We start from the raw sequence: 18827 nt of genomic DNA on the forward strand, positions 1-18827 counted from the left end.
GGCAACCAGCTATAACTAAGTTCGGTTGGCTTGTCACCTCTACTCGGAGTTCTTCCCAGTCTTTTGCTACAGACATGGGTTGGCCCTATAGGCTGTCTCGGAGTAGCTCACTTAGTTTCGGGGGTTCAAACTTAAGTTCGCTTTGCTTGGTGGGTACTTGCTAAATCCTGATGCAAAAGGTACGAGGGGGTATCTCTGCTTTTAATAACTTGTTGGATTATTTCACTTCTTTTTCAGCGTTCCCTTACGGTACTTTATTTGTAGCTCTTGATTCCTTTTCTATCTCCTATACTTAGGGGGATAAATGGTTTATGGGGTGGGGTTAGGGTATTAAAATTTATTGATATTTATTGTTAGAGAGAGGGAGTGGGCTAGCTTTTAGGTAATCAGATCAGTCCAACTTGCATGGACAATTTCTCAGTGTAGGGGAGATGCTTTACTATTTAGCTATGATCTGTATTCCAAGTACACCTTCCGGTACACTTACCATGTTACGACTTGCCTCCCCTTAATGGGTTTTTATGTTTTATTTAATTTGGGTTATAAGGGTAGGGGAGAGTGACGGGCGGTGTGTGCGCGCTTCAGTGCCGTATTCAGAAGGACACTCTATTTCCTTCTTACTGCTAAATCCTCCTTCATATTTGTGTTTCAACAAATTTTTCGTTGTACGTTAAATTAACGAATGTAGCCCATTTCTTCCCTCTCATGTGCTACACCTTGACCTGACGTTTTGAGTTAAACTAGTTTTGCTCACTTTGGGTCCTTTGAAGGGTAAGCTGACGACGGCGGTATATAAGCGGATGGGGCGAGAGAGGGTGAGGTTTAACGAGGATTATCGGTTCTAGAACAGGCTCCTCTAGATGGGTATAAAGCACCGCCAAGTCCTTTGGGTTTTAAGCTGATGCTTGTAGTCCCCTGGCGGGTGAGAGTAAAATACATCAATGTTTACGGCTATGCATAATGGGGTATCTAATCCCAGTTTGTTCCATAGCTTTCGTGGAGTCAAAAGTTTAAAGTTACTTTCGTAAAGGGTTTCATATGTTCGTTTGCGTATAACGGCTTTGAAGATGTTTAACTTTAGTTTTCAATTTCTTAACCACCCTTTGTGCCGAAACCTATCAACTTGGGCCTCTCGTATAACCGCGGTGGCTGGCACGAGTTTTACCGGCCCTGTCAGCTTTAATTAAATCAAGTTTTCACTTATGGTTTAATGTTTATCACTGCTGAGTTCCCTTAGGGGTGTGGCTGAGCAAGGTGTTGTGGGCTACATTGTGTGCCTGATACCAGCTCCCAAACTGCAATAAGAAAGTTAGGGGCATTCTCACGGGTGTGCGGATACTTGCATGTGTAATTTTAGCTAGAGGTGATGGTAAAATCAGGACTAAGTTTTTGTGCTTCCGGAATGTTTTAAGATTCATTTTAACATCTTCAGTGTTATGTTTTATTTAAACTACAATAGCATATTTAATTTGAGGCTGCATTGGTGAGGGGAATAGATGTGAATATTGAAAGGATGGTTTATTGTATACTAGTGGATAGATGGGGGGAATTATACGTAGATATGTGGTGTATGTTGCATGTATTACATGTCCTTAAGATATCATACATGTTATGGGCGTATCGCATATATACTATTTATGGTATGTACGTTAGGGATTATGTATGTTATTATCTCATGTATAAGCTTAATGTGTGTTATGCCTTTCATATTTTGTATATTTTATAAGTACAATGTATTTTACATGTTTATGGCCCTAATATTTAATATATTATGTTTGTTACATATCTTATGTGTTACGGCCCTCTGTGTGTTGTGTGTGGTAGGTTATATGTTCTTGTATGATATGCACATATAATAGATACACACACATATATATACACACACATATTTGTTATAAATATATGTGGTTCATTGTTTATTCTTTGCATTTTACAGGCTTTGTGTGTGCTACAAATTTTACATGTTTATAAACTCCTTACATTTTATACATTTATACATTTTGCTTGTGTATGTGTTTTATGTATTGTAAGCCCCTTATGTTTCACACATAATACTTTTCGTGTATTTTGTATGTATAGGAGGCCCCTCAATATGTTATATACTTGCGAGCAATATAAATGTACAATATAAAAGAATATATGAATTATGTTGTGAGAAGAAAGTTAGTGAGAAAAATTTTTCAGCTAAAGAGGTTTTAGAATGTTTTGTGTTGATCGAACATCATTCGTGTGGTGCAGTATAATACTTGTAATGTTTGTTTGTTGTTCAGGGAAATTAAAGGGGAACAAATAGTTTACTAAACGTTTGACGTTTGTTGCTGGCTTAGCAGTTTTAGGTCTTTGGCTTTGTTCAAGTGGTGGTGGATCGTAAATTTGTTCGTTTCGTTGTTCGTTCGTTGTTCGTTCGTTGTTTGTTCCAGTGCAAATTTAAAGGCTAACAAATAAAATTTGTTAAACGTTTCAGTCTGGGTTTTCCTGTTTCCGGGGGGTTTGCAGGAGTGTTAGTAACTCAGGACTGAAGGGGGGTAAGGGGGGTTTGACGACGCAAAAAACAGTGGGGGCAACCGAGAACGATCAAAAGTGGAAGGTAACATTATGCTCTTGATATTAAGTAATGTGGTTCTTATGTAATGTCTTTCCAACATGCAGTACATTACGCGCTGCAAGATAAATGTTCAACCGTGTTAGTTAATACCGTGCGCACTCTGAAATGTCAAGTGAAAGGAAAAAAAAAAAAGAACCAACCGCCCCTGTGGAGTGAACGCCCGGCTTGGTGGGTAACGAGTCGTATGATTACCTCCATTAACTTATGTAAGCGTCGATGAAAGTGGGAGGAATAATATAAACCAATGTTCCTGAAGTAGGAGCCAAATGCCAGGAATAATTCACCTTTTAGGTAGCTACCCCCACAATAGAAGTTCCTGACCATCAATAATAATTAGCATTAAGGAATAAAGAGGTAGGTAGGTTCTTACTGCATCGGTTATTTAATTGGTTAGTTAATTGAGTCCTGTTCTATCATTGGTTCTCGAAATTAGAGGTAATTAGTCGATTGCCCAGTACTACTCCGACATTTACACAAAAACATAATATGGTTTATGTCCTGTTTTTAGCTATGTGTATTAGTTCTATGGTTCATATAAATTAATGGTTATAATACATATAATGACCTGAAAAATTACTTAATATAGTTAAAATAAATGAGTGCATATATACATATATGCACTCAGAAAATATTTTAACGCAGAAATTTGGCTTTGGGAGCCAAAAGTGGGAGTTCAACCCTCCTTTTTCTGAGCACAAAGGAGGAATTTAACCTCCGCTTCCGGTTTACAACGCCGGCGTTCTGTTCTGAACTACAAGTGCAAGTTCATTTTATGATGCCGTTTTCTGTTCGGCCAATTATTGGGGTAAAGATAAGGAAAATAAGGAAATAGATTACGGAGGCTAATTGGCCGATAATAATGTAGGGGGGTTCTACAGGTATTCCTCCGATTCAGGTTAGGACAACAATATCTATAGTCAGGGCCCAGAATAGGAGTTGGCTGAGGGGGCGAAAAGTGAGTCCTCGTTGTTTTGAGGTGTGAAGGATGGGGACTGCCAGGAGAATAAGGATAGAGAGGAGAAGTGCTAGTACTCCCCCCAATTTGTTGGGGATGGAGCGTAAAATGGCGTAAGCGAATAGAAAGTATCATTCAGGTTTAATATGAGGGGGTGTAACGAGGGGGTTGGCAGGGGTAAAGTTATCCGGGTCTCCTAGGAGGTTAGGGAGGAAAAGGGCGAGGGAAATCAGAGTAAGAAGGAATAAAGCAAAGCCTAGTAAGTCTTTGTAGGAGAAATATGGGTGGAACGAGATTTTATCCGTGTTAGAGTTAAGTCCTGTGGGGTTGTTAGAGCCCGTTTCATGGAGAAATATAAGGTGAATTATGGTGGCGGCAGCAATGATGAAAGGGAGGAGGAAGTGGAATGTAAAAAATCGGTTAAGAGTAGCGTTGTCAACAGAAAACCCTCCTCAAACCCACTGGACAAGATTGTTGCCGATATAGGGCACAGCTGATATTAAGTTTGTGATTACGGTAGCGCCTCAGAAGGATATTTGTCCTCAGGGCAGGACGTAGCCGACAAAAGCGGTGGCTATGACAAGCAGAAGGAGGATTACGCCTATATTTCAGGTTTTTTTATTTAAATAAGAGCCGTAGTAAAGGCCTCGGGCAATGTGCAGGTAGATAGCAATGAAGAAGAAAGATGCGCCGTTGGCATGCATGCTTCGAATTAATCAGCCGTAATTTACGTTACGGCAAATGTGGGCAACTGAGGAGAATGCGGTGGTGATGTCTGAAGTGTAATGTATTGCTAGGAAGAGACCGGTCAGAATTTGTACTATTAAAGACAGGCCTAGAAGGGAGCCGAAGTTTCATCAGGCAGAGATATTTGAAGGGGTTGGCAGGTCAATGATGGTATCGTTAGCGATGTTAATAAGAGGGGGAGTTTTGCGTAGGCTGGCCATTAATTTGTTCCTGTAGTTGATCTACAACGGTGGTTTTTCAAGCCATTGGTCCTGGTTAAAATCCTGGTGGGAATAATGACTTATTTAATACTGTTATTACTAATTGGGCTGGTTTTGGGACTTGTAGCAGTTGCTTCCAATCCCTCACCTTATTTTGCTGCTTTAGGGCTGGTTGTGGTATCAGGCATGGGTTGTGGTGTTGTGGTTGTTTGTGGGGGTTCATTTTTGTCTTTGGTGTTATTCCTAATTTATTTGGGAGGGATATTAGTAGTTTTTGCTTATTCTGCGGCTTTGGCTGTAGAGCCATATCCGGAGAGTTTTGGGGATTGGTCTGTGGCAATTTATGGTGGGTCTTATGTAGGAGGTGTGGGGGTAGCTTGTCTGTTTTTATGAGGGGGGTGATTTGAAGAGTCTTGAGTACCTGTGGGTGAGTTGTCTAGCTTGTCTGTGTTTCGGGGGGATATGTCAGGAGTTGCGATCATATACTCGCAGGGTGAGTGGATATTGGTTACTGCTGCATGGGTACTTTTGTTAACGTTGTTTGTTGTGTTGGAACTTACACGGGGGTTGGCTCGAGGGGCGTTACGAGTAGTTAGGTTAACATGCATAGTGTAAGAGTTAATGTTAGTAAAAATAACATTAAAAAGGTCTTAATTAGACCTTTTTGGGTATTACTTGTGGCGGTAATTATAGGGAGGTTAAGTGAGGTGATAGATTTTGGTCCTGTTTTTTTAAGTCATATTGAATCAATTGTTTTAAGAGCAATTTTTTGTCCGAAGATGAGGGATAATTTAGGAGAGGCGAGGTGAATAATTAAGGGGTAAAATCCGAGTATGTTGGAGAATGAGTGGGTAGAGCGTTTGGGATTTAAGGATGTTTGTTTGGAGGTAATAAGGGCTATTTCAAGGGCGATTAATAAGCCGGTCAAGGTAACTGTAAGTGCGGCGAGCTTAAGAGTAAGGGGTATGGTTATAACGGGGGATTTGGTTGGAGTTAGGTTAAATGCAATGATTAGCCCTGCAATTACACTTCCTCAGGCGAGTCGTTTAATGGATTTAATTAGTGAGTTATCATTTTCATTAATGGGGGATAAAGAGTTGAACCGGGGGTGATTCATTGTTACATAATAGATTATACGAAAGCTGTAAATGGCGGTGAATGAGGTTGCCAGAAGTGTTAATACGAGGGCTCAGGCGTTGAGGTAGGAAGTGTTGAGTGCTTCGATGATAGGATCTTTGGAGAAAAATCCGGTTAAAAAAGGGGTTCCTATTAAGGCAAGGCTCCCTAATGTGAGGCAAGAAGATGTGAAAGGTATAAGTTGGTGAGTTCCTCCTATTTTGCGGATGTCTTGTTCGTTGTTGAGGCTGTGGATAATGGAGCCAGAGGAGAGGAAAAGTATAGCTTTAAAGAATGCGTGAGTACAAATATGGAGAAATGCTAGTTGAGGCATATTAAGTCCGATGGCAATTATTATTAGCCCTAATTGACTTGCTGTTGAGAATGCTACGATCTTTTTGATATCGTTTTGTGTGAGGGCGCAAATAGCGTTAAATAAGGTGGTGAGTGCGCCTAAACATAGACAGAGAGTGAGGATAAAGGGGTTGTTTTCTATTAAGGGGGCTAGACGGATTATTAGGAAAATTCCTGCAACAACTATTGTGCTGGAGTGCAGTAGGGCAGAAACGGGTGTGGGGCCTTCTATGGCTGAGGGGAGTCATGGGTGGAGTCCAAATTGGGCGGATTTTCCTGCTGCTGCCAAGATTAACCCTATAAGGGGGATGGTAAAGTCTTTTTCTTGGGGGGAGCTAAAGATGTTTTGTATTTCTCATGAGTTAAGGTTTATAGCAGTTCATGCTATAAATAAAATTAATCCGAGATCGCCGATTCGGTTGTAAAGCACTGCTTGGAGGGCTGCTGTGTTTGCGTCCGCTCGGCCGTACCATCATCCGATTAAAAGGAAGGATATTATTCCTACGCCCTCTCAGCCAATGAATAACTGGAAAATGTTATTAGCGGTTACTAGGATTATTATGGCAATAAGAAATGTGAGGAGGTATAAAGAAAATTTGTTTGCGTAAGGGTCTGAGTGCATATAGTAGGTGGTGAATTCTAGAATTGATCAAGTGATATATAGGGCTACAGAGGTGAAGATAATGGAATATAAGTCAAATTTAAAACTAATGTTGATGTTGAAGTTGGATGTGCATACTCATGATCAGGAGGTGGCGATAGTTTCGGTTCCTTCGTTAAGGAATAAAAAAAGAGGGAGGAGGCTAATGAAAAACCCTGTTTTAATTAGATTTTTAATGAAAGTAGGGGGCCAGTTGATTGGACGGGAGGTGGGGATAAGTGGTCAGACGAGGGGGGTTCAGAGGAGGGCAAGGATAATAATTAGGCTAGATGTTATTGTTAGGTGGGAGTTCACAGCCCTTGCTTGGATTTGCACCAAGATTTTTGATTCCTAAGACCAAGGGATCGTCTGTTATCCTTCAGGGGCGTAAGTAAGCCTTGGGGTTTAACCAAGGGGGCAAAGATTAGCAGTCTTTGTTGCCTTCGGGCCTTTCTTGGTGGATAAGAGGATTTTAACCTTTATTTTTAGAGCCACAGTCTAAGGTCTTGTTTAAACGATATCTACAAAAAGGGGTTCCTAGCAGGAGTTCGGGTTTGAAAGTGAGGAGGAGTAGTGGGACCAGATGTAGAGTTATAAGGAGATGTTCACGAGAGTGAGATGGCTCTAAAAAGATAAGGTGGTTAGTTAGTGAGCCTCGTTGGGTTGTTAAGAAGAGATAAAGTGAATATGCGGCTGTAATAATAGTTCCGGTGCCGGTTAGGGCGATAGTAAAAGGTGATCAATTAAATGTGGAAGAGATAATTGCTAATTCTCCTACAAGGTTGGGTAAGGGGGGTAAGGCAAGATTGGCTAAGCTGGCAATAAATCATCAGATAGTTATTAATGGGAGAATTATTTGCAAACCTCGGGCGAGTGTAAGTTCACGGCTGTGGGTTCGTTCATAATTGGTGTTAGCTAGGCAGAATAAGGCTGAGGAAGTTAAACCGTGGGCGATTATTAAAATTAGTGCCCCAGAATATCCCCAAGGGGATTGAATGAGGATTCCTGCTACTACTAGGCCTATATGGCTTACTGATGAGTATGCGATGAGGCATTTTAGGTCAGTTTGTCGTAGGCAGTTTGAGGCTGTCATAATAATTCCTCATAAAGCGAGGATCATAAATGGATAGGAAAGTTCTTTGGTGAGGGGTTCTAAGGTACTTATTAAGCGCATTATACCATATCCCCCCAATTTTAAGAGTACTGCAGCTAGAACTATGGAGCCTGCGATTGGTGCTTCTACGTGGGCTTTGGGGAGTCAAAGGTGGACACCGTAGAGAGGCATTTTTACTAAAAAGGCCAGGAGGCATCCGGCTCATCATAATTTAGACCCGTATGATAAGAGGTTGGTGGGGCTGTGGTATTGGATTGTTAAGAGAGAGAGGGTTCCAATGTTGTTTTGTAATAATAAAAGGGCAACTAGTAGTGGTAAGGATCCTATGAGTGTGTAAAATAAAAAATATGTGCCTGCGTTTAGGCGTTCTGCTTGGTTTCCCCAACGAGTAATAATAAAAAGAGTAGGGATTAGTGTGGCTTCAAATGCGACATAAAACATAATTAATTCAGTGGCGCTAAAGGCCAAGATTAGAAGAATTTGTAATGTAATAAGTAGGGTGATGTATGTGCGTTGTTGGTTAATGAGGTATGTGGTTGTGTGGCAGAGTCCGGACGATATAAACCCAGCTTGAGCTGGTCCGGGGTGGACCAACTTGAGCCGGGTTTTTTTGGTGTGGCAGAGCTCGGACGGAATCAGTCCAGCTGGGGTTAATCCAGAGGTGGTTAGTCCGAGTTGGGTTAGTTTGGTTGGGTTCAATCCTGTGTGGATTAATCCCGACAAGATCATTAATGGTAGAAGTCAGCAAGAGAGGATTAGTAGGGGGGTGGATAGTGGGTCAGTGGCTAAAGTTGTGTTAAGGGAGGATCATCCAGTTTCTGATGGTCATTTCACTCATTGGAGGGTGGTTAGTGAAATAATAAGGCTGTGGGTTAGAGTTGATGTTTGTATTCATTTGGGAGGGGTGAGTCAGGTTGTGGGGATTAGTATGATTGTAGGGATTAGGATCTTTAACATTGTAAGATATTAAGGGCTTGAAGGCGATCGGTTCCGTGGGTTCGGGAGGTAGCTACAAGAAGGGCAAGCCCTGCGCTTGCTTCACAGGCTGAGAAAGCGAGGAGTAATATTGGCGAGGGGGAAAAATTAATGGAACTTAATTGTAAGGTTCATAATGAGAGAGCCATATACAGGGAAAGTATTATTCCTTCTAGGCAGAGGAGTGCGGATAATAAATGGGTTCGATGGAATGTTAGTCCTATTAGGCCGAGGATAAAGCTTGTTGAAAAGGCGAAATGTGTGGGTGTCATTAGGCAATCGTGGAGTTAAACCACGTTCTTTTGAGCCGAAATCAAATGTTTATACCTACAACTAATTACCTATTCAGCTCATTCGAGGCCGCCTTGGGCTCATTCATACATCAGGCCAAGAGTAAGAAGAATGAGAACTGTTGATGCTCAAATAAGTGTGGAGGTAGGGGATGCCAGTTGGGTGCTTCAAGGGAGGGGTAGTAAAAGTGCGATTTCTAAATCAAAAAGTAAGAAGAGGATGGCCACTAGGAAAAAGCGGAGTGAGAATGGGGATCGGGCTGAACCAAGGGGGTTGAACCCGCATTCATAAGGGGATAATTTTTCCAGGTCTGGGCTTATTTGAGGGATTCAAAATGCTACAATAATTAAGATAAGGGAGAGTGTTAAGGTGATTGTTAGAATAGCGGTAAATAGGTTCATTATCTTTTTTTGGACTTTAACCAAAATCGAATGATTGGAAGTCATTCATACTGTTTGTACTAAAAAGATATGATCCTCATCAATAAATTGAGGCATAAAGGAATAGTCAGACAACATCTACAAAATGTCAGTATCAGGCAGCAGCTTCGAATCCAAAATGGTGTTCGGATGTGAAGTGATGGCGAATTTGTCGTAGAAGGCATACTGTTAGGAATGTAGATCCAATAATTACGTGTAGTCCGTGGAATCCTGTTGCTACAAAAAAAGTAGTTCCATAAACGCCTTCACTAATTGAGAAAGGAGCTTCGTAATATTCTATGGCTTGGAGGAAGGTGAAGAAAAAGCCCAGAATAATTGTTAGGGTGAGGGCATTGGTTGCTTGTTTACGTTTATTTTTTATAATGCTGTGGTGTGCGGAGGTTACTGTTACTCCAGAGGCTAATAAAACGGCTGTGTTGAGGAGGGGGACTTCAAATGGGTCTAAGGGTAGGATCCCCAAGGGTGGTCAGTATTCACCTAGTTCGGGGGTGGGGGTTAGACTGGAGTGATAAAAGGCTCAGAAGAACCCAAGGAAGAAAAATACTTCTGATGCAATAAATAGAATTATTCCGTAGCGTAAACCTTTTTGAACGATAGGTGAGTGGAGGCCTTGAAAAGTCCCTTCTCGAATAATATCACGTCATCATTGGAGTGTTGTTAGTAGAAGGATAATTAGGCTTAGTATTATTAGTGTGGAGGTGTTGAAGTGGAATCAGATGGCTAAGCCAGATGTTATAAGTAAAGCACCAATTGCTCCTGTAAGGGGCCAAGGGCTTGGGTCAACTATGTGGAATGCATGTGTTTGATGGGCCATTATGTGTTTTCTTGTAGGTATAGGGTAAGTAAGAGCACGAAGACATAAGCTTGGAGTATGGCGACAGCTATTTCAAGGAGGGTTAGGGCTAAGAGCAGAATAATTGTTGAGGCGGTGAGTATAATGTTCATGGGAAGTAAAATTATGGCTGCGGAGGAGATAAGGTGTATCAGTAAATGACCGGCTGTTAGGTTAGCGGCGATACGGACGGCGAGGGCGATAGGGCGAATTAAGAGGCTAATAGACTCAATAATAATTAAGGCTGGGATCAAGAGAGTTGGGGTTCCTTCGGGAAGAAGGTGAGCTAATGAATGGCTGGGGTTATGGCGTGCACCTGTGATTACTGTTATTAATCAGGCAGGAACTGCAAGGCTTAAAGTTAGTGATAGCTGAGTAGTAGGGGTAAAGGTGTAGGGGATTAAGCCTGTTGTATTTATTAAAATAAGGAAGGTGATTAAGGATGTGAATATAAGGGCTCATTTATGGGATGAGGTTTTAAGTGGTAAAAAGAGTTGGTGGGTGGTTAAATTAATAAATCAGGTTTGTAGAGTAAGAAGGGGGTTATTTATTCAGCGGGGGGAGTAAGATAAAATAAGAATTGAAGGGAATATAATGGCTAATGCGATTAGGGGGGCACCATACAGTGAGGGGCTTGAAAATTGGTTAAATAAGCCTAATGCCATTGTCAGGTTGCAGAGGGGGTGTCTAAAGTTGTGAAGTTTAGAGAGAGGGGTTCATTAGGAACTTTGTAAGATATTACTTTAGGGAGCATAAGTGTTGTAAAAACTAATCATGTAAATAGTATGATTCCGAGTCAAGGGGACGGGTCTAGTTGGGGCATGTCGCTAGGGGTGGTAGGGAGTCACCAATCTTTAGCTTAAAAGGCTAATGCTATTGCCCTCTTTAGCTTCTTAGCGGGTCTAATCGGAGGAGGTGGAAGATCAGAGTTCAAAGTCTTCTAAGGGGACTACTTCAACTACAATTGGTATAAAGCTGTGGTAGGCCCCACAAATTTCGGAGCATTGTCCATAGTAAACACCAGGTCAGTAAGGGATGAAGGTTATTTGATTTAGTCGGCCTGGGACAGCGTCTACTTTAACCCCAAAGGAGGGCAGGGTTCAAGCGTGAAGGACATCAGCTGCACTGACTAGTATGCGAATTGGGGATTGTAATGGGACGACTATGTGGTAGTCAGATTCTAGTAAACGGAATTGACCTGGAGTGAGTTCTTCTATTGGAGTTATATAGGAGTCAAATTCGAGGTCTTCATAATCCGTATATTCGTATGACCAGTACCATTGATGCCCCACCGTTTTGATAGTGAGGTGGGGGGTATTAATTTCTTCTATAAAGTAAAGAATTCGTAGAGAAGGCAGGGCGATAATAATTAGGATAAGTGAGGGGAGGATAGTTCAAAGAATTTCTATAACCTGGGAGTCTAATAATAATTTGTTTGTTAGTTTTGCAGAGATTACTACTGCGATAATGTAGAGTACTAGGGCGCTGATAAGAAAAACAGTTGTTATGGCGTGGTCGTGAAAGTGAAGTAGTTCTTCTATTGTAGGGGATGTTGCATCTTGAAAGCCTAATTGGAGAGGTCGGGCCATTAAGATATGTAAGAGTTTAACTTACAATTCTGTCTTGACAAGGCAGTGTAATATTTTACTAATATCTTATGAGGAAGAAAATGGCAGAGTGGTGATGTGAGCGGCTTGAAACCGTTTTACGGGGGTTCGATTCCCTCTTTTCTGGTTAAGTGTGTTGTGTCTGGGTATGAACAGGCTCTTCAAATGTATGGTAGGGAGGAGGGCAGCCGTGGATTCATTCTACGTTAGTGGTAGTTATTTCAACAGATAAGACTTCTCGCTTAGAGGCAAATGCTTCTCAGATGATAAAGAGGAACATAATAACGGCGATTAAAGAAATTAAAGAGCCAATTGAGGAGACAGTGTTTCATAGTGTAAAGGCATCCGGGTAATCTGAGTATCGGCGGGGCATCCCGGCTAGCCCTAGGAAATGTTGAGGAAAGAATGTCAGGTTTACGCCTACGAATATTACGCCGAAATGGATTTTGGTTCATGTACTGTGAAGAGTAAATCCGGTGAATAAGGGGAATCAATAAACAAATCCTGCTATAATAGCAAATACAGCGCCTATGGATAAGACGTAATGGAAGTGGGCTACTACGTAGTATGTGTCATGAAGGATAATATCAAGGGAGGAGTTAGCTAGCACAATCCCTGTTAGGCCTCCGACTGTAAATAGGAAAATAAAGCCAAGAGCCCATAATAAGGGAGTGTCTCATTTGATTACACTTCCGTGGAGAGTAGCTAGTCAGCTAAAAACTTTAACCCCGGTGGGGATGGCAATAATTATTGTGGCGGAAGTGAAGTATGCTCGAGTATCCACGTCTATGCCTACTGTAAATATATGGTGTGCTCATACAATAAAACCTAAAAGTCCAATTGCTATTATTGCCCAAATTATGCCTATGTAGCCAAAAGGTTCTTTTTTTGCTGAATAATAAGCTACGATGTGGGAGATTATTCCAAACCCTGGGAGGATTAGAATATAGACCTCGGGGTGGCCGAAGAATCAAAATAAATGTTGGTAAAGGATTGGGTCTCCTCCTCCTGCGGGGTCAAAAAATGTGGTGTTAAGATTACGATCTGTAAGAAGTATGGTGATTGCAGCCGCTAGAACTGGCAGGGAGAGCAAGAGTAGTACGGCAGTGACTAATACTGCTCAAACAAATAAAGGTGTTTGGTATTGTGAGACGGACAGGGGCTTTATGTTGATGGCGGTGGTGATAAAGTTGATCGCCCCCAGAATAGAGGAAACACCAGCTAAGTGGAGGGAGAAGATGGTTAGATCTACTGATGTCCCTGCGTGGGCGAGGTTGGCGGCTAAAGGGGGGTACACTGTTCAGCCCGTCCCTGCTCCTATTTCCACTGCTGAGGAGGCTAGCAGGAGAAGGAAGGATGGAGGAAGGAGTCAGAAGCTCATATTATTTATTCGAGGAAAGGCTATATCTGGGGCCCCAATTATTAAGGGTACTAATCAGTTGCCGAAGCCTCCGATCATAAGGGGTATTACTATAAAAAAGATTATTACGAATGCGTGGGCTGTTACAATTACGTTGTAGATCTGGTCATCACCCAGTAAAGCGCCGGGTTGGCTAAGTTCTGCCCGAATGAGGAGGCTTAGGGCGGTGCCCACCATGCCGGCTCATGCGCCGAATACTAAGTAGAGGGTGCCGATATCTTTGTGATTCGTTGAGAAGAATCAGCGAGGGATTGCCACAGATAGGATGGCTGAGTAAGCGGTGGATTGTAAACCCACATACAGGGGTTTGAGTCCCTTTCTTATCAGGCCCTGAGGTGTACGACATATTAGATTGCAAATCTTGAGTAGCGAATTAACGTTTGCCGGGGCTTTCCCCCGCCTTCGCCTTTTTAAAGGCGGGGGAAAGTAGAAAGATGCTCACTGGTTTGAGCGCTTAGCTGTTAACTAAGAATTTGTAGGATCGAGGCCTACCTTTCTAGATAAGGTTTTAGCTTAATTAAAGTGTCTGTTTTGCATGCAGAAGATGTGAGTTAGTGTCTTGCAGGTCTTAGCAAAGGTTAGGAGATTTTCACTTCTGTTTAGGGCTTTGAAGGCCCTTAGTTTAAATGTTAACTTAAACCTTTATGTCTTAGTATTAGGGCGGCTATAGTAGGGAGTAAGGGTAGAAGTGTAATTGATGAAATAAGTGTGATGCTCAAAGGAAGTGTGGAGTAGGTGGTTTGAAAACGCCAAGGGGCGAGGTTTAGGGTATTATTAGGAGATATTGTAAGTGTTATTGCATATGATAAACGAAGGTAGAAGTAAAGGCTTAAGAGGGTAGATAAGGCTATGATGGTTGCAAGGGGTATTAAATCTTGTTTTGTTAATTCTTGAAGGATTAATCATTTTGGGCCGAAGCCTGTTAGTGGGGGTAGGCCCCCTAGGGATAGTATAATTAGGGGGGTTAGGGCTGTTAAGGTTGGGAATTTGAATCAAGAGGTAGTAAGTGTGTTGATAGAGGTTGAATTGTTAATATTAAATAAGGAGAAGACTGTGGATGTTATTAGGATATATGTTAGTAAGGCGATTAGTGTTAGGGAGGGGGAGTATTGAAGGATTAGTACTATCCATCCGAGGTGGGCAATGGATGAGTAGGCCAGGATTTTTCGGAGTTGGTTTTGGTTTAAACCGCCTCAGCCCCCGATTAGTGTAGAGAGGATTGCTATGGTGGAGAGGATAAATGAGTTTTGTGAGGACATTTGTATTAGTAGGGCGAAGGGGGCAAGTTTTTGTCAAGTTGATAGGATTAGGCCGGTGGTTAAGTCAAGTCCTTGGAGGACTTCAGGCAATCAGGTGTGGAGAGGGGCTAGACCTACTTTTAGTGCGAGTGCTAAGGTAATAAGTGTTAATGGTAAGGGGTGGGAGATTTCGTTAATAGTCCACTGTCCTGTAAACCAGGCATTCATTGAACTGGCAAAAAGAATTACGGCTGCTGCAGTGGCTTGAGTGAGAAAGTATTTGGTTGAGGCTTCTACTGAGCGGGGGTGATGGTGTTGTGCTATTAAAGGGATGATGGCTAGTGTGTTAATCTCTAAGCCTATTCATGCTAGTAATCAGTGGGAACTTATGAATGTGATTGTGGTACCTAGTCCCAGCCCGAGAAGGAGGGTGGAAAGAATGTAGGGGTTCATTGGTGAGGGGAGGGTTGTAACCTACGTTTTTGGGGTATGGGCCCAAGAGCTTGTTTAGCTGACCTTACCGTTAGAAGGTGGTGTAATGAAGCACTGAGAGTTTTGATCTCTTTAGTGGAGGTTCGAATCCTCTTTTTCTAAGGAAATGGGAGGACTTTAACCTCCGTCTATTACTCTATCAAAGTAGTCCTTAATATTCGGGCACAGTTCCTATAATTGTGGCGGGAATCCTGCTATTGCAGTAGGAAGGGATAAGTGTCAGATAATTAGGGCGAGGGTTAGAGGTAAAAAATTTTTCCAGATAAGGTGTATTAATTGGTCGTAACGAAATCGGGGGTATGATGCTCGAATTCACAGGAATATCATAGAGAGAATTATTGTTTTTAATATTAGGCTGGAGGAGGCTAGTAAATTAATAAAGGGGATAAGGGGTTGGCAGGCTCCAAGGAAAAGAATGGTTGATAAGGTATTTATTAGTAGGATGTTGGCGTATTCAGCGAGGAAAAATAGGGCGAATGGACCTCCTGCATATTCAACATTAAACCCGGAGACTAATTCTGATTCGCCCTCTGTTAGGTCGAAAGGTGCTCGGTTTGTTTCAGCTAAGGTTGAGATGTATCATATTGCTGCCAAGGGTCAGGCAGGGATTACTAATCAAACACTTTCTTGTGTTGTATTAAAGGTTTGTAGGGTGAAATTACCGGTGAAGATAATGCATGCTAATAGGATCAGACCAAGGCTAACTTCATATGAAATAGTTTGGGCTACGGCCCGAAGGGCCCCGATTAGTGCGTATTTTGAATTTGATGCTCAGCCTGAGCCGAGAATGGAGTACACAGCCAGGCTGGATAATGCTATAATGAATAGGATACTCAGGTTTAAGTTAACAACAGGATGGGGTATAGGGAGGGGAGCTCATAATGTGAGAGCTAAGGTGAGTGCAAGGATTGGGGTGACTAAGAAGAGGAGGGGTGAAGCAGTAGAGGGGCGGACGGGCTCTTTAATAAAGAGTTTTAGGCCGTCAGCGATTGGTTGTAATAGGCCGTAAGGCCCTACAATGTTGGGTCCTTTTCGAAGTTGCATGTATCCAAGAATTTTGCGTTCAAGTAAAGTTAGAAATGCAACAGCGAGGAGGATTGGTACAATGTAGATTAAGGGGTTGGCGATATGTGTAAGTAATGTATCTATCATAGTTGGGGAGAGGGGTTGAACCTCTGTCGAAAGGGCTTAGGCCTTTTGCATTGTCCGGACTCTGCCACACCAACAATCGTTATTTTCGATCCATAGGTATGCTCTGTTACCTAATTTAGTTGTTTCATTGGGTTAGAGCAGGGCTTATTTAAAACAGGGGCCCTTTCTTCTTGGTCCTTTCGTACAAAAGAAGAACATAGCATAGATAGAAACTGACCTGGATTACTCCGGTCTGAACTCAGATCGCGTAGGACTTTAATCGTTGAACAAACGAACCCTTAATAGCTGCTGCACCATTAGGATGTCCTGATCCAACATCGAGGTCGTAAACCCTCTTGTCGATAGGGACTCTTGAAGAGGATTGCGCTGTTATCCCCGGGGTAACTTGGTTCGTTGATCGGCTTGCCGGATCATATGGCCAAATATTTTGGTGCTTAGAGCTGGTGCTCTTGGCTAAAAGGGTTATTTTATTCTTCACGGGGGGTTTATTTTACCCCGCGGTCGCCCCAACCGAAGACATTCAGGAGAGTTTTGTTTAGTTTGATTCTTTATTAGGAGGTTATTAACACAAATCAGCTGCTTATCTAAAGCTCCACGGGGTCTTCTCGTCTTATGTTAGTATCCCCGCTTCTGCACGGGGAGATCAATTTCATTGACAAAGGAAAGGAGACAGTTAAGCCCTCGTTGTGCCGTTCATACAGGTCTCTATTTAAAAGACAAGTGATTGTGCTACCTTTGCACGGTCAAAATACCGCGGCCGTTGAACATAGTCACAGGGCAGGCGGGACCTCTTATATTTATTATGCAAGAGGCGATGTTTTTGGTAAACAGGCGAGGCTTAGTGGGTTTGCCGAGTTCCTTCTTTTCCTTTTGGTCTTTCCTTGAGGGCACTCCGGTGTAGGGTTAACGGGCTTGTTTTGGTGGGTTTCCTTGTTTTATTGTTTTGCATTCCCCTCTGATTTGGGGGCCGTTAGTTTTCGGTGCGGGTTCGATCCGAGTTACACTTGTGGAAGGAGAGATTTTAGTTCTCTTATTACTCATATTAGCATTGTAGTTTCCAGGGGTGGTGGAATAGCCTGATATAGTTAGGGGTGTAAGAGGTTTTATCGGGATAAGGGGAGTGGTTGTGCTTGAGCTTTAACGCTTTCTTTAAAGGTGGCTGCTTTTAGGCCTACTAAGGCATATGGTTTTATTAGTATGATCTTTAGCCTCCTGAATGAAGTTGTATCTTGTGTCAAAAGGGCTGTACCTCTTTTGACTAACTCTAATTTCTCGTGTAGTCGTGAGTATGTGGTTTAGGGAGGGATTAGGCTGAACTTCTATCCATTTCTCAGGCAACCAGCTATAACTAAGTTCGGTTGGCTTGTCACCTCTACTCGGAGTTCTTCCCAGTCTTTTGCTACAGACATGGGTTGGCCCTATAGGCTGTCTCGGAGTAGCTCACTTAGTTTCGGGGGTTCAAACTTAAGTTCGCTTTGCTTGGTGGGTACTTGCTAAATCCTGATGCAAAAGGTACGAGGGGGTATCTCTGCTTTTAATAACTTGTTGGATTATTTCACTTCTTTTTCAGCGTTCCCTTACGGTACTTTATTTGTAGCTCTTGATTCCTTTTCTATCTCCTATACTTAGGGGGATAAATGGTTTATGGGGTGGGGTTAGGGTATTAAAATTTATTGATATTTATTGTTAGAGAGAGGGAGTGGGCTAGCTTTTAGGTAATCAGATCAGTCCAACTTGCATGGACAATTTCTCAGTGTAGGGGAGATGCTTTACTATTTAGCTATGATCTGTATTCCAAGTACACCTTCCGGTACACTTACCATGTTACGACTTGCCTCCCCTTAATGGGTTTTTATGTTTTATTTAATTTGGGTTATAAGGGTAGGGGAGAGTGACGGGCGGTGTGTGCGCGCTTCAGTGCCGTATTCAGAAGGACACTCTATTTCCTTCTTACTGCTAAATCCTCCTTCATATTTGTGTTTCAACAAATTTTTCGTTGTACGTTAAATTAACGAATGTAGCCCATTTCTTCCCTCTCATGTGCTACACCTTGACCTGACGTTTTGAGTTAAACTAGTTTTGCTCACTTTGGGTCCTTTGAAGGGTAAGCTGACGACGGCGGTATATAAGCGGATGGGGCGAGAGAGGGTGAGGTTTAACGAGGATTATCGGTTCTAGAACAGGCTCCTCTAGATGGGTATAAAGCACCGCCAAGTCCTTTGGGTTTTAAGCTGATGCTTGTAGTCCCCTGGCGGGTGAGAGTAAAATACATCAATGTTTACGGCTATGCATAATGGGGTATCTAATCCCAGTTTGTTCCATAGCTTTCGTGGAGTCAAAAGTTTAAAGTTACTTTCGTAAAGGGTTTCATATGTTCGTTTGCGTATAACGGCTTTGAAGATGTTTAACTTTAGTTTTCAATTTCTTAACCACCCTTTGTGCCGAAACCTATCAACTTGGGCCTCTCGTATAACCGCGGTGGCTGGCACGAGTTTTACCGGCCCTGTCAGCTTTAATTAAATCAAGTTTTCACTTATGGTTTAATGTTTATCACTGCTGAGTTCCCTTAGGGGTGTGGCTGAGCAAGGTGTTGTGGGCTACATTGTGTGCCTGATACCAGCTCCCAAACTGCAATAAGAAAGTTAGGGG

General features: G+C 42.3%; 2 protein-coding genes and 2 non-coding genes across 4 annotated transcripts; 1 reads left to right on the forward strand and 3 right to left on the reverse strand.

Moving 5' to 3' along the window:
• Positions 1 to 454: 454 nt before the first annotated feature.
• On the reverse strand, positions 455 to 1242 carry LOC144011375 (18S ribosomal RNA). Its single transcript, XR_013281696.1, has one exon. It is a non-coding gene; the product is annotated as an 18S ribosomal RNA (ribosomal RNA).
• A 139-nt stretch (positions 1243 to 1381) lies between these two features.
• Positions 1382 to 15196, forward strand: LOC144011368 (NADH-ubiquinone oxidoreductase chain 6-like). The gene is given in 1 exon segment (XM_077511589.1): positions 1382 to 15196. A coding segment is annotated over 1 exon segment (540 nt). The 5' UTR covers positions 1382 to 4582; the 3' UTR covers positions 5123 to 15196.
• On the reverse strand, positions 9467 to 10934 carry LOC144011361 (ATP synthase F(0) complex subunit a-like). Its single transcript, XM_077511585.1, is given in 1 exon segment — positions 9467 to 10934. A coding segment is annotated over 1 exon segment (684 nt). The 3' UTR covers positions 9467 to 10250.
• Positions 15197 to 17965: 2769 nt separating the features above from the next.
• Positions 17966 to 18753, reverse strand: LOC144011376 (18S ribosomal RNA). The gene has a single exon (XR_013281697.1). It is a non-coding gene; the product is annotated as an 18S ribosomal RNA (ribosomal RNA).
• Between the last annotated feature and the right edge of the window lie 74 nt (positions 18754 to 18827).

This window comes from Festucalex cinctus, unplaced genomic scaffold (genome assembly GCF_051991245.1).
Source record: "Festucalex cinctus isolate MCC-2025b unplaced genomic scaffold, RoL_Fcin_1.0 HiC_scaffold_97, whole genome shotgun sequence".
Taxonomy (NCBI): Eukaryota; Metazoa; Chordata; class Actinopteri; order Syngnathiformes; family Syngnathidae; genus Festucalex; species Festucalex cinctus.